At 43.9% G+C, this 16141-nt stretch overlaps 1 protein-coding gene across 2 annotated transcripts in view; it reads right to left on the bottom strand.

Annotated features, from left to right (window-relative positions):
• Nucleotides 1-16141, bottom strand: part of Grk5 (G protein-coupled receptor kinase 5) — a 205384-nt gene that overhangs the window by 61946 nt on the left and 127297 nt on the right. Inside the window, exons 2-3 of one of the 2 annotated variants that reach the window (XM_013348191.2) lie at nucleotides 13300-13507; nucleotides 9762-9874 (exon numbers count right to left, since the gene is read on the bottom strand). Coding sequence is in view for 1 of the 2 variants with exons in the window: in XM_005352574.2 (XP_005352631.1) it covers nucleotides 9762-9874 (113 nt within the window). In the remaining variant the exon portion in view is untranslated. The remainder of the gene's footprint in view (nucleotides 1-9761; nucleotides 9875-13299; nucleotides 13508-16141) is intronic. The other variant, XM_005352574.2, reaches the window with a different exon arrangement.

Genomic DNA, 16141 nt, shown 5'->3' with positions numbered 1-16141 from the left:
GAGAGAGAGACAGAGAGAGACAGAGAGAGAGAGAGAGAGAGAGAGAGAGAGAGAGAGAGAGAGAGGAAGAGAGAGAAAAGGAGAGAGAGATTTTACATGGAGCACTGATGACAGACTTGCCCAACATGCAGGAATAACTGTTCCCAATATACAGAGGAAAACACTGAGGTTCCAAGCTTCACATATTGCAGAGCGGTTGCAACAAAGCTTCAACACTAAAGCCAGCCCCCCTTTTCCAGGGGGAGCAAAGAAGCACCCAGTATCCTGTGTTACTGGAAGCCTCACCCTGTGGTCTGGCACATGGACATAGCCAGACTGCTTTATAGGGCCAGGACCCTGGGCAAATGACTGACCACCATTTGTGGTAACTCAATCCCACTCTGAACACTGAATTTGCACTGTCCCAAAATACATCTATAAAGGCAAATTTATTTAACCAGACGGAGGTCTGGGGCTCACTGATCAGGCTCAGTGACCAGCTGAAAATATTATTGCTCTGAGTTCTAAAATCCATGTTTTAAAAAAAAGAAAATAACATCACATTCAGGTCAGCTGTCTCCCAGCTGAGGCCAGATGGATGCAAACTTCACCAGAAGGCAGCTGAGAGCACTTGGGGACAGGCCTTCCCACTCCTGGATCAAAAGACCTTTTTTTTGACGAGACTGTCAGGCCACCACCACTTGAGAAGCATTCGTTTTGGGAGGCAGAAAACCAACAGAAAGATGCCAGCTGGTTTTTCCACACTGATTAAGTCACCTAGAGTGACAGGCCTTGTCTCCAGAATGATCCAACGAGGGCTGGAGCTTGTGGGGATGAGTGGTGAGAGGCCACTGAAAGAGAGAAGGAAGGTGCCATGATGGATGGGCCCAAGGCAGATCACATGACACAAGACTGGGACTAGCCCAGAAACAACCGCTCTGCCAATATCCCTGTCCAGTAGTGAGGAAAAGTTCTAATCAGTTTATACCAGCTCATACCAGAAAATGGAAGCAGCAATAGAAGTCTGTGCCAAGAGCCTAGAAATTTATAAAAATGGCAGGCAGATGATGACTTCAAAGAAGAGAAATAGCTATGCGCTGTGGTATAAACTCATAATTCCAGCACTTGGAGGTTGAGGCGGGGAATCTCAAGTCAGCCAAGTTTCAATAAGAAGACCCTATTTCATAATTCTAAAAGACAAGAAAGGAAAACCTAACGCAAGGAATGTCCTTTGAACTCCATCTGAAGATGATACCTTCCCACCAGAGTGGCTAGTAGGCCATGTTCCCTACCACAACAGAAGAGGTTCTAACCATCTTCTTTCCTGTCCACCCAAGTCCTTCCCACTGCTCATAAACAGTGTCTGTGGAGACTATTTCTCCTTTCAGATTCACTCCAGGTAAAAATAAGGCAGGCAGTATTTGTGATTAATAAGAAATAAAGGATGGCCTTGGAGAGCAGGTGCTACCTTGTCACAAGAAGCAAAATGCTCTACTGAGTTCAGCCAACAAAGGGTTAGGCATCTATCTGTTGCCAGAGAGCACCAACACCACTGGTCACCCAGCTTATAAACCTGCTAAAACCGCATCATTAATCTCAGAAAATGCTGGGAAAACAGGTCCTAGCAGGGAAAGCCCCTTTCCCTCAGATGATTTTTTTTAAGGACCATGTTCAAAGGAACCACTCTGGATCAAGAGTAGCATGTAAGCTGGATATGGTGGCATATACCTTTAATTCTAGCATTTGAGGCACAGAGGCAGATGGATCTCTATGAGTTTGAGGCCATCCTGGTCTACAAATTGAGCTACAAACCAGCCAAGGCTATACAACTGAGACCTTGGCTTTAAGGGGAAAAAAAGTTATACTAGTTTCTGCTTCACCTCGGCAGACTTACTGTCTAGCACTGGCAGATATGAAGTCAGAAATGTCAAGAAACTTTGCTATCTCCGGCTTCCATAATTATTGATATGGTCAGCTATTCCAAAGCCTGTGATGCAGGTCTGTACCACGCCTGGGCGGCAGTGCTACTCCAAGCAGACCTTTTTGGAGAAACCGCAAGATCCACCCACACTGGTCCTGGTTATTTGCATGTGCTGACTACAGAGACTGTTCCTCCAAGCCCTTTCCACCCAGTAGAGGGGGAGGACAGTGTGACCATAAAGTAGCTTTCTCAACTCCCTTCCACTTTGGCATCTCAGTCCCCAGACTTTCTTCTGAAGACCGAGCTCTCACAGATCAGCCTATTTTAGTGCCTTCCCTCATCCTAGCATGTCGGAACATGGGGACAGCACAAGGGAAGCATAGCAGCTAATCTCCTCACCTGTGTTGACTTTATACACTTCCCTGCTATGAACAACATTCACACTTCAAATAAGTGTCCACTTCCTGGGAGGACCCAGGTGATAGCCTGCAGCGTGCCGCAGGGGGTAGGGCCCAACCTGGCTCACTTTCTGCACTACAGCTACAATGCTGAGCCAGTGCATGAGGAACACCCTCAGAGGTGCAGGGTTAGATGGATCTGGCCTACTCCAAAAGCTGCACTTGCCTGTCATATGTCTCTCACTGAACAGCCCAACCAGGCCCCTGGGTCAGAGATTCACTGTGTCATCTTGGCATATACCATTGAGAGAAAGGAAGAACAGGCCCCTATCTTTGTGAGGGTATAGACTAAAACTACCAGGAATGACCTTTGGACCTTAGCCTGTGAGTAAGGTCTGAGCTACAGTTTCCCCTCCCTGTTCCTCCCCACTTCACCTCCCCTCTGGATCCACTCCCTTTCTGTCTCCCACTAGAAAAGAACAGGCTCCTATGAGATAACAACTAAATGTGACAAAATAAAATATAATGAGATAAAGAAAAAAAATCACATCAAGGCTGGACAAGGCAATCCAGGAGAAGAAAAAGCCTCAAGAGCAGGCACGAGAATCAGAGACCTACTCTAATATGCTGGTCCCTACTCTTAACAGCTCTCTGAACTTATAGCTGGTGCTGCTTACTTCTTTAGGCATTTTCTTATTTGCTGATAGTTCATCTTCTCTTAACCCAAAAAGGTAAGCTCCCATGTGGTAAAGTGTTGTGGAATATTATTTTAACTGTATAAAGGTATGTTATATTTGTTTCTGCTGCTTCTATTAATGATGCAAAGACATGTTACATTTGTTTGATTAAATAAAATTAACCTGGGGTCAGGAGGCTGAGTCAACCAGCTGACAGGAAATGGTAAGGAATAACAAAATGTAGTGAAGGTCTTTAGTGGGGGCTGAGCAGAAGGAAGGCCCTTTTTTGGGAGACACAAGCAAGGAGAGAAGGTTAGCTATTTGCTATTCAGCCTCTCTGAGCTAGTGGAATTTCACCTCACCCGTTGAATTCTGAGTCTAAAGAAGGATAGAGATTTAGCAGTGGCTGAGGGAACAGAATTCCTGCCTGGCTGCAGCCCCATCTGGCCAAACTGCTGCTGGTAGCTGCAGAGTTGCAATTGCCAGCTGGGACAGTAGTTTCTTAAGGTTCAGCCACGGTACTGAACATAAAACAACAGTAAAGAACTTGCTTTTTCCATTCATTGTGCATCTCCCAACTGGAGAAAACAGCCTCACTCATAGGAGATATCTGACAAAGACATGCCAAGCAAACCTGGCTCAGTATCCACCAACCTTCCCTCATATCCCAAGAAGAGACTAGCAAACATTCCTACCTCCTCCATCCAGTCAAAACGAAAGAAAAAAATAATAATTTCACATGAGAAGTTATGTTGGCACTAGAAAACTCAGCAAAGTCCTTAAATATAAAAGATGGATCCGGAGGCTAATTATGACAACAGGTGGCAATGAAAGGGACTTGCTAATTCCCAACTAAAAGTACCAAGGCTTCAGATCAGCCTCTCTAAGTTGGTGCTCTGTCAAGGTGTATATAGAGCATTTGACTTGTTAATGCAAGAGACAGACTCTCATTTCCTTTCTAATAAACAGCTCTGGATACTGGCACCTTAAGAAGGAAAGGACTGCACAAGCAGAAACTGGGCATCCATTGAGTTTTATTTTTTCCCTTTTTGTGGACTAGATACACCTAACATAGTATATGGCTGGAAAATTCCACCAGCTCCTCAGTTCAGCCTGATCCTGCTCTGCCTCACCAACTCTTCAGACAGGTCTCAAGGCTGCTGCCACCTCATCTTTTCCAGATGGGGAGCAGCCTTGGTCCTGGACTCGCAAACTATGGTCATCACTGCTGCTCCAGCTGCCTCTATCTGCTGGGCAAAGCAGTCCCCACAGACCAAAGCTTTATGTTTCAGCTGTATAGTGACAATTTCTGGTTTTCCATTCCCAGCCCAAGCGTTTTTCATGAGCCCCAGATCTAGATACTTATCTTCATATGTATGTCTTATTAAAGGCTCGGAATATGAAAAGAAATTCTTGATCTTCTCTCAGCACGAGCTCCCCACAGCCTTAGTCTTGCTTCATTCTCCCAGTTGCTTGGAAGCTGGCTAATACTGTCAATTTGACATGATTTATAATCATGAAAGATATAAGCATGCCCATGAGGAGCAATCTAGATGAAGGTCACTGAAGTGAGAAGACTTACCCTACTATAAATGGTTCCACTCATGTCCTCCAACTGTAGAAGGAAGGAAGGAAGGAAGGAAGGAAGGAAGGAAGGAAGGAAGGAAGGAAGGAAGGAAGGAAGGAAGGAAGGAAGAAAATGGGACTGGAGATATGCTCAGAGGTTAGGAGCACCAACTCTGCCATTCCAGAGTACCTGAGTTCAATTCTCAGTACCCACTATATGACTGTTCACAACTGTCTGTAACTCCAGCCTCAGGGGATCCAATACTGTCCTCTGGTCTTCAAGAGTACCAGGCATGTACATGGTATACAGATATTCATGCAGGCACAAATAAAACTTCTTGAGTAAGAAAGCCATTTTTTAGAAGGAGGAAGAAGAGGCAGAGGCAATGGCAACCTTCATTCATCACTCCCTGCTTCCTGACTATGGATGCCTAAGTTCTTGACATCAAGACTTCCCCACCATGATGAACAAAAATAAATCCCTGTTTCCTTAAGCTGCTTTGGTCAGTTATTCTGTTGACTAACAGAGAAAACATCTTCAACAATTCTATCTCATCTCCAGTCCATCAGGGAACTCTGGAAATACATGCCCCCTAAGCCTAATCCAACCACCTGTCACTACTGTTTTCACTGTGGCTTTCACCTGGGTTGCTATAAACTGGCTCTACCAGATTTACCTATACCCACCTAGATCATATCATGCCACCTACTGCTTTGCTAAAATCCCCCTTTGTTTCCTGAGCTTCATGCAACATAAAAGCCAAAGTCCTTCAGAGGCATAAGGTCTTGCATGATCAATGCTTCTCCTACTCCCTGTGCTTCCTCTCTAACCATGGACACTCTTGCCAACAAGCCGTCTCACAGCAGGTTCCCTTTCTGAAATGCCCTTTCACTATCTCCTAGCTCCAACTGCTTCTAATCTTCAATCATATGTTATCTTTGCAAGATTACCCATGCTTACCACTCTTCTCAACACTACAACCAGGCCTCCTTTACCTTACTCCCAATACTGTAATCTGTTCTGATTTTTTTTTCCACCCCAATTACCACTTTCTAGGACTTAAAAATCACTGTCCTCCTGTGCTATGGCACAGGGCACATCCTTTCCTGGCTAGAAGGTAACATCACAAGTGTAGACATTTTAGGCTATTCTATCAATTTGTCCCAAGTGTCTAGAACTCTATCCAGCAAAGAGTATTTTTGTTATATGAATGAAATGCTAAAGACTAGTGAGGAGCTTGGTACTGGGGCTTCTCATCCTGACTCAAGTGAAAGCTTTGTTGTAGGTCACAGTGTCTGAGTCCCTAAAAAAAAGGCAAATGAGGCCAAAGTGAGGACTCTCCGAAACATAGTCCAGGTGACTGCAGTAGGTGGGTACACACAGAGGGCCCTGGTTAATTCCTGACCAGTGGTCTTCAGGTTTGAGGGCCATAACCAAAGGTCCTGGAAAAGAGGAGTCTCTCACACAGAGAGGTTAATGCCTGCCCACAGTTTCACAAGAGCTAGATCCAGAATCCTATCTCTGGATCCAGCAATTTCTGTTACTAACCATCTGCCAGTACAGTGTAATAACGTGTGTACATAGGAAGCAAGGACTCGGAGAAGAGGGGAAATGAGGTGGGAAAGGTTCTAACAGGGCCAGGAGAACAAGCAGGCACCTGCCAGGGAAATGAGATCATGGAGTGGCATCGCAGAAAGAGGGGGTTCAGACAGTCAGGTCCAGGAAACTTAACTTAGTCTAGCAAGTCAGAGCTCCAACAAGCAAATACTTGGGCAGAACCAGAAGTGGAAAAAAACATCTGGTGAAGGCTGGGAATTAAAGGGAAAGCAAAGGTTTGCTGGTGGCTAATCTGGTAAGCCATCCTCAGAGCCTGGGTATCAGCTTGACATCAATACTTCCCAACCCCAGATACACAATAAAGTCCCTGGAGATTTGAAAAACATTACTACCTGCTAGAAATGATGTTTTATCTGGTTACAACGAGCACCTCTAGTGTCAAGTTGTGGTTCCCAAATGTCACTTTCCAGGCAAAGGAACCAGGCTTCTTGGTATAGTACAAGACGGATCCAGAATTTTGTCACTGCAGACAGCAAGGGGGCTGTTAGTGAATCCTGGGTTCCACAAGTGCTCCAAGGGAGGTTCCCACTGGCCAACAGTGAGTCCAGGAGGAAATAAGGAAAAGAACTTCAGCGCACTGGACACATACCACACAGTTAAAGCCACGAATCTCATACATTACTATTGATGGTGTTAGGGAGCCAATTTCCAAATTGGCTCTTGATTTGCTGTGTTTTGGGAAGAGTGTATGTATATGTATAAGCATATGAAGGCTAAAAGTCAATTTCGGGTGTTGTTCCTCAGGTATTTTTCACCTTGATTTTTGAGAATGTATGTCACTGAATTTCATACTCACCAAATAGGTTAGGCTAACGGGTAGTGTCCCCAGGGATCCATCCGTCTTTGCCTCTCCAGCATTGTGATTATAAGAGCACACCAGCTTTTATTTTTTTTTTTGGTAGGTGGCAGATCTTCATGTTATCAACTGAGCTATCTCCCAAACCCAAACTGGGCGTCTTGAAACATAAACATAGGAAAATCTTTCATCAATCAGTTTCTATTTGAACTTTACTGTTAGATAGCCGTAGAAGAAGCAAAGAAAGTGCTCCAGTTAGCATGAAGAAGAGTAAAATTAGAATGCTGCCATGTTGTAAACCTTTACCCTCAACAGATTTAGGTGTTGAATATTGCTGTCTCATAAAGCAAGATGAGCAGATAACTTATACTCCCTGCTGGAAGGACTTAAGACTACTCTGAGCAATCAGGTACAAACATGAACACACAAATACACACATAAGAAATCTACAAGGAATACTGAGGGCCCAGTAAGTAAGCAGCTGCTGGAGTAATAGTTCCTCTACTCTAGAAGAACAGACCCATCACAGAAGGTGCTGATGGGGGAGCCTGGAGCGAAGAGAAAAACCAAATGGTATAAACCCAGGTCAGTTCTACAGATAGCAAAACACAAACTCATAAAGTGTACAAGAGAATCAGAAATTTATACACTCATATTTAATGATAATAAAGAAAATTTTAGTTATAATAACAGTATTATGGTGGGTTTTTTTCCTTCTTTCTCTCTTTCTCTTTCTTTTTGTTTTTTTCAAGACAGGTTTTCTCTGTATAACAGCCCTAGCTGTCCTGGAACTAGCTCTGTAGACCAGGGTGGCCTCAAACTCACAGAGATCCTCCTGCCTCTGCCTCCTGAGTGCTGGGATTAAAGGCATGCACCATCACCTCCCAGCTTTTTATTTTTTCTTGTATGTGTTGTTTTTATGCATTGCTGGGGATGGAACCCAGGTCTTTTTGTATATACTAGGTCAGAGCTCTAACACTGAACCATATCCTAAACTGTTGTGGTTTGAATAAGAATGGCTACCATAGGCTCATATATTTGAATGCTTGGTCATTAGGGAGTGGCACTACTTGGGGGAAGATTAGGACATGTGGTCTTTGTTGGAGGAAGTGTGTCTCGTGTGTGTGTGTGTGTGTGTGTGTGTGTGTGTGTGTGTGTGTGTGTGCGCGCGCACGTGCTTGCCTCTCTCTCAGGATGTAGCTCTCAACTACATTCCAGCACCTACCTGCATGCTGCCATGTTTCCCTTCCCACCATAATAATAATGGACTAAATATCTGAAATTGTAAGAAAGCCCCCAGTTAAATGCTTTCTCTTACAAAAGTTGTCATGGTCATGGTGTCTCTTCCCACAATAGAACACTAACTAAGACATAAGCCCTAAGTCATGTTTTTGGTTTTATTTTGCTTTAAAGAGCCCTTACTCTTTAAAGATGCATACTAAAAACTCCACAGATGAAACAATTTTGATAGTTGATAATTGTTATAAGCCACCGCTGAGGGGAGGGTGGAAGTCTGGGTCAATACTGTTGAAGTGCGGAGAGAGGCACATGAGGATGCATTACATTATACAGCTGACTTTTACTTTTTAGTAGACTGAACATTCCATAATAAGTTTAAAAAAAACAGGCTCTACTCTCAGAGATTCAAATTTATTAGTCTGGGTTTCAGCTTGGGCACTGGTAGCTTTTAAGGCTCCCATGTGTTTTTAATCTCCAGTCATGGTTGAGAACTAGCTTGATCATTCAATTGAAAGATGCTAGGGCCTGTGTCAGGACCAGGACTGAGGCAGAAGCCACTGCCTGAAAAGGGATCAAGAGGTCAAGGAGCTGAGCACATGGTCCCTGAACATGGGCAAAGAATGAGAAAGGCGGATGAATTAAGGCCACTGCAAAGACTTCAGCTTCCAGTAAATGGGGAGCCAGGTACATTCTTGGGGCTGAGAGTTTGGAGGACTTGGGAGAAATGGTTCCATGTGTTGGGTATGTTGACTTGGTAGAGGTGGTGGAACTTCAATGGAGATGTCTACCCTAGTTGCTTTGCTTATTGGTTTAGAGACAATAGGGAAACTCTGAAGAGACATAAAAACTTGAGCCCTGTAGGGAAGCAGCCTAAACAGAGAAAGAAGCCATGTGAGTCTCTAAGAAACAATAGTATCTCGGTTCTGTCCTTGACAGGAAATCCAAGCTTACCCCACTCCCTTCACAGGGGTTCCCTATTGCTTTACCCAGCCACCTAAAGTCCCTAATCTCCATCCCCAGATAGAAATCCAAAGGGTAGTTGTCTAGGCGATGGACTTAGGGGTCTTGACCATCCTGATCAAAGGCGAATGAACTCCTGAGAATTTTCATAATCTCCTTTAAAACTTATGCTTTTGTTAAACAAATGAGACACAACACAGCTGAAGGAAGTCCTGGAAGCATCAGGCACAGCCACCTGATATAGTGAGGGCTGGCTGGAAACAGCCAATGGGCACTCACTGAACAAGAGTTTACTGATGGTGTCTTTGTGTTCAGGAAGCTCTGCTGAATGGGGTGAACAAGAAACTCCAAAGCCAAAAGTTTGTATTTCCTGGAGAAATAGACAGTAAACTAGTAGACAAAGATACTAGCTGTGTATTTTACATGAAGCATCTCAGCTGGAGGAAGGGCAACAGCATCCAAGAGCTACCTCAACATTAAGAACCTTCTCATGCAACAAGAGTTTAAGTATTTCTGGTTTCAAAACCATCAGGTTTATCTTTATTTCCTTCTGACAAAACCAACTGCTGATCACTGAAAATCCAAGGGCCACTTGGCAGGGACTTACCACTAAGTCCAGAAACTGAATGTAGCACTCCAGTCCAGGCCTGGTTTCACAGAACTGTCGAAAAAGCAGTCTCCCAATTGGTTGCTTGTCACATAGACTGCAGTAATCTCTGTCTGGAGACAAGAAAAGTGTGGTGAGACCGGGGAGCACTAGGCAGTTACTCTACAATTGTGTCAAGAACTCTGGATAGATGAGGCCAGATAATGGTTAAGCCATTATCTCATAGGATCTGGACAGGGGGACAGCAGTCTAAAACAGAGAGTGGTGCCAGGCCAACCTAGCTGTTTTTCAGTATTATGACTTCTATACAGAGACATGAGTGGTTCTGGCAATTATGGCTCTTCTCTGGCCAAACAACAAGAAAAAAAAAGCCTGATGCTGGCAATTGAGTGAAGGTGTCAGGCTCATGGCCTATATGAATGCAACTAGTACTCCCTCTTGCTCCGGAAGTCGGTGCCTACAACAGTGTCCAGGACCTTGCGTGGAAAGTGGCTTTGAGAATGGGGCTGAACCAGGAGGGCAGAAAAAAATGACAAGAAGCAGAGTTGTTCCCTGGTAATGTCCAGATCTCTGGATCAAACCATGCCTGCAGCCCACAGAAAATCTGAAAAACTGATTTCTTAGGGCAGTTTGAAAAAAAATCCTAAATTACTTATAATTCAAAGCATCCTAGTATATATACAATTTTGTACTGGGTTTTTTGTTTTTTCTTCTATTTTTACCCAACTGGAGAAAAGCCCGCACTTTGAATGCTTCACATAAAAACTGCATTTCCCATATGAACAGGCATAGAAACAGGAAGTGACGAGCCTTCAGCCACTCAGCCACCAAGAGGGTCCTTAAGAAGAAACAAGGTGAACCACCCAACCCCAGCCAGGAGCTGGAGCTCTAGCACTGGATGTTTTATTATTTCAATGGCTCACCCCATCCTCTCTTTGTTTTTCCTCCTATGAAAAACAAAGCACATATTTGGGGCTAGGACTAGAATTCTTTCCCAGAAATAACACTTAAGATTCTTTGAGCTTTCCCTGGGCAGAGGATGCTTGGAGAAATGACCACTGAGCCATGCTGTCCCAGACGCTCCAACCTTCCAATCCGCAGCTGTCCCTCAACTAAAAAAGCTTGGAAGCAACTTGGTGGAAAGGAAGGGCTGAGTCCTAGGCAGTGATGGAGCAAGGACAACCATTCACTAGCAAGGGAACCTATTATTAGCCCAGATGTAAGTCTTCTTATTCTACACCATCTTCTCTTCTAGGGAACATCCTCTCCCCAAGTCCAAAAAAATCCCCCACCAAACCTTCTGGTTTTGGGAGGCTGGTGCTTCTCAAGTTCTGAAAATGGTTTGTGACTCAACCCCAGCAAATCAGAGTCACCTGTCTTCCAGCTATAATGACAGGTTCAAGAATGAGCAAATGCACCCAGGAGGTGGTAGCACACACCTTTAATCCCAGCACTCAGGAGGCAGAGACAGGCTAATCTGTGAGTTTGAGGTCAGTCTGGTATACAGAGCAAGTTCTAGGATAGCCAGGGCTACACATTGAGAAACCCTGTCTCAAGAGAAAAAGAGGGAGGGAGGGAGGGAGGGAGGGAGGGAGGGAGGAGAGAGAGAGTGCAAATGACACAGCCCAATCCAATCAGAACCTTCATACTCCCCACAATGATAATGTCAAGGTCAAGCATGGGCACTTGACTCAGTAATAGCCAAACTGGAGGTCTATTTACTGGTTACAGCCATAGGTTCAGAAAGTGGCCCATGCCCTAGACCTAGCCACCAAGGTTAGGGCATGTGTCCTTAGCCCTGGAGCTGCTTCTAGAACTTCCTGGAAAGAGGCTCGCTTATCTCTAGAGTGCTGAGGATTTAAGACTGATGATAAGTTGTTTTTTTTTAATTCCATGCCACTAAAGCCCTGCCTGAGGCCTGGGCATTCATATCTGACAGTAACTACAAAGAGTAGACAAATATCCATCAAACTCTCTTCAAAGGCTTCTTGCTTCTCTGCACTAGAATGTTCTTTTAATTTAAAGGTCACTTCTTTAATTCAGGGCAGAGTATGTGACCACTAGAAGATGTCACAGAGCAGACTTGAAGAGATGGCCTAAAGAAAGTGGAAGGTGCTCTGGGATAGGAGCAAGGAAGAAAGGAACAAGCATCATCGAGTCATATTGTATAGGAGGATGAATTTACCTGGTGATAACTGTAGCTGTCTCAATATCTATGTTCAAACACAGCACACCAAGCCTCTTCCCTCTCCATCTTTCCAGGCCAGCCTGGCATTTGCCAAGACATCAACCAACAGAGGGTGCAACAAGACCAAAGGCCCTGTTCTCAGAACTTTCCCCTAGCAATACCTGACCTAGGCCTCTCACAATCTAAGGACACTATAGACAGAAGGTACTGGCAGGAGCAGTCTCACATGTCATTCCAAGTAATCATGGGCCTGAATTTCTAGGCCTCAGAATGACCAGGTCCTGAGAGTCCCTTCACATACTGGAGCCCTACTTGATTTCCAGTTTCACAAATGATTAGAAGTCTCAAGAAGGACTCCAAGGCCAACACTGAAGCTCAATTTTACCCAGTCCAAAGCTCTGCTTTTCTCCACCTCTGGTGGTAATTACTAGTCTAGTGTCTGTCTCCCTTCCTAAATCTAAGGCAAAAGTTGGTAAACTTTTGTAAAAACCAATAGTAAATATTTTAGCTTTTGAAGTCTATATTGTTTGGGTCATAGTTGTTCAATAATGGAGTTGCAACAAAAGTCCCTTTGGCACTGAATGAATTATCTATGGGTATGACTATGTCTAATAAAACTTTATTTACAAAAGCAGGTAGAGGGCCACAATTTGATCACATTAATACGTTTCCAGCCCTTGGGCCTCCAGCCCCTTTACAATGTAATGTGATACAGAACTGATTCCTGCGTCATAACTGCTTCCTTCCTAAATCCAGGGAATGTCTACTGTCTTGAAAAACCTAAGGAGGAGCTAATAAGTAATGAAAACATCCTTGAAACTTGAGCATATGACTAATAGTAAGGAAAGCAGGTATGAAGTCAGGAAAGCCAAGTCTATTCCAGCTGGAACCAAGACCCTCCAGAGTCTGGTAACCCCTAGAAAGAACATACATCAATATAAACACAGGAAAAACCATGAGATGCCATAATACTGCAATCAAATACAACTTAACACTCACACTGCACAGATAGACATCAGCAGCAAACACAGTATGGATGAAATCAAGGGTGACTGTGTGTGTCCAAGATCTGGAAGCAAAAGAAACACATGCACAGCTGATCCTGTAAGTCTAAAACTCAAAAAAGACAAATCCACAGTGACCAAAATCAGAACAATGATGAGAAAGCAGGAAGTTCATGACAGAGGTGCATGAGAATGATTTGGGTATGGATAAAATGTTCCATGTCATGACTAAAGTGATTGCATAAAACGTCATTTAGTTATACACTTGAAATTGGTGACTTGCAGGTAAACAGTAACATTTCAATAAAGATAACTAAAGGAAAGAAAAAGAAATTAGTCACACAACCTGAGTTCTCTGAGCTTGTTTCTTCAGCCACAAAATGAGAAAATCCTAACTGTGGCCTCACTTGAGGGCAGTGTTACTCCAAGCAAGGATATGCCTGCATCCTCCAGGAACTAGAGATCCCCAGGCTCATTGAGACTGACAGGAATTCCCAAGATGGAGCCCATCTGTGTTTGAACATGCTGCTCCAGTGTGGAATAGTTCTTCCCTCCTAAAGGGAGAAATACTCTTAAATTTCTAGCCCAAGATGTATGGAGACGCATGTATATAAGTTTACACCACTCACACCTTCCCGTGTAAGCCTTTTAACACCTGACTGCCTAGTATTCATAGAATATGAGGTGTCTCATGAGCAAGCACCTGGATCCACACTATGTGAATTGGTTGTGAGGGTCTAAGTATGTCTGTAGTTACCAGACAGCAGAATTAGTACTACCAAACTGGTCTCAATCTCAGAGATCCACATGCCTCTACCTCCCGAGTCCTGGGATTAAAGGTGCGCACCATCATAATAGGGCTTCTTTTCCTGAAATAGTAAAGGCTTAGCAGGAGACACACTTAGTGCTTCTGGTGCCTCCCTGTTTTTTTTAAAGAGGAACATTTTTGACAAAGAATGAAGCTGCAGCTGCATCTAGTTGAGGAGTGTCCCAGATAACACACAAGTTCTAGATTCAGTCATACCCAAAGTCATGTGTTCTACTGCTGGACTTTTTAGTTAGATAAACCAACGGATTCCCCTTTACCTTTAAGCTAATTTATTTTAGCTTTTACTTTATTACAACAAAAATGAGCTAATAAGCCTTTCAGCCCTGAACAGTAAGTATTTAGATGACTCAAAATAAAAGCCTATGTACAAAATCTTTGTATGTTGAGTGATCTGTCACAGCAAGCTCCTGTACCACTCACAAGCAAGTACTGCTTCCTCCTCTATCACAAACCTGGATCTGCAGAGATTCCAGAAACTATATATCCACTGCTGATCAGTTTAAAAGATCAGAAATATCTAAGCTCCGAATCCTTCTATTCCGGAGGCAAACAGGGCTGCTTCCCGAGGTGAAAACTCCTACGGAGCTAGTGATATATTGGGATCTGAGTGCTGCCTCTATCCTTTGGCTCACTGGTCCTTGGTCAGGTGTGGATATCTATGTCATGGCTGTCTTTCACAGCAGGAGGTTATGATAACAGTGTATACAGACCACAATGGCTGAGGCAGCTCCTCTATAACAGGATTACCCAACTACTACAGAAATAATGCTGACAGACATTAAGTGGCCCTGGGTAACTAGGTTGTCTTGGCTAAGTCCCTTTCTTGAGGCTCAGCTGCCCAATAGAACACTCAATCAGAGTTAACCTGCTGCCACCAGGGCTACCAGCAACACATAGGGGCACCCCACCTAGTCCCAGCACATGGTCTGTCCTGTTCCAGGAAGATAGATGATAGAAATTATAGCTTTTACTGCTTTGAAGGCTCAGAAAGGTAAGTAAATGGAACCAATGAAAAGAGGCTTGACTTCCTGGTGATATGAAAGCAGGCTCTCGGGCAGAGTTACCTCTCTGTCCTTGAGCCACTGGGTCCAAATTCTGGGAGGGCTTGGCTCTATTACCAGCTTTGCTTGCACTGAAACCCTCTCTCTAAAAGAAGCTACATTCTCAATAGCTCATGCCTGAGGTCAAAACTTACAACCCAGATAATTCCTTTAAGACTGAGAAAAAGGAATGATATTGATAGTGAAGATAAATAAATGTTGTCATTGTTTTCGTTCTTTTCCAGTTACATGAAATGGGAACATACTTTCTTAATTAAGACTCTGTGTTATGTGGGCACTTAGAGGGCAACCAGATCTCCCACAGAAAGCAAGAACACAGGCATAGAGGACAGCAGGGCTCCCCTCTGATGGCCACAAGACCTGAGTGCAACCCAGTGGCTACCCAACACCCTCCTTGGCTCTGGGAGAGTTGTTGGCAACCCTTCTGGATCAAGCAAGGAACACCCATGGCTGGTGGCATGGGGAGGAGTGACCATGGCTGAAACCTGCTTATAACTGTTTTCATTGTTGCCCCAGGCACTCCTTGAACTCGAGCCAAGGAAAATGTACGTTCCATTTCAGGAATAAGAGCAAGAATGAAATGTGGCTTCCTGAGGAAATGGAAATGCTAACACCGGAGCCCTCTGAAATGAAACCACATGTTATGGTAAATGAAGGGGGAGGGGCTCTAAAATGGATTCCTGCAGCCATTTCTCCTCCAGTTAGATACCCAAGTCAATGTACTTCATTTGATTTTGTTTCCCTAACACATCAGGTTATTGGCATGGAGATAAGTTCCTCATAGTCCCTACAGGGGGAAACTCATGTGGAGAATGGATTAAAGTTCACAAGTCTCCATTCTGCCGTATGACAGGTATAATACAACAGAAAAGGTGATTTGAAATCAGCCTTCTCTCAGAAATTCTTGCCAAAACTAGAAAAAGTGGTCTGGCTTTTTCTCTGAGGAAAAATAGTCTATGATGTTGGAGAGGCATGATAACTTCCTGCAAAAGGGCAGTTCCTCGCAGTCTGCTTCTTGAAAGGAGCATGAAAAGGGAAAAATCTGGTAATTAGTCAGCAACAACTGAGCAGGTTCTGATTACTTCAAAAACGATGTTTTATATAAATAAAAATGACACATTACATAAACACACTCTCACCGAAACTCATCTTCCTGTGACTCTCATTCCAGCCTCTAGTTTTACTAATGCCTGTGCTTGGCACATATCTTCAAAATATCATAAATATAAAGCCCAAGTTTTACAGGGTTGGTGGCACTTGGACAAGCCATGTGTCAAGATCAACAGCTTTTGGAGCAG

The sequence above is a fragment of the Microtus ochrogaster genome, chromosome 8 (assembly GCF_000317375.1).
Source record: "Microtus ochrogaster isolate Prairie Vole_2 chromosome 8, MicOch1.0, whole genome shotgun sequence".
Taxonomy (NCBI): domain Eukaryota; kingdom Metazoa; phylum Chordata; class Mammalia; order Rodentia; family Cricetidae; genus Microtus; species Microtus ochrogaster.
Note: the sequence above shows the minus strand (reverse complement) of the source record. Positions and strands in the feature narration are given on the sequence as shown.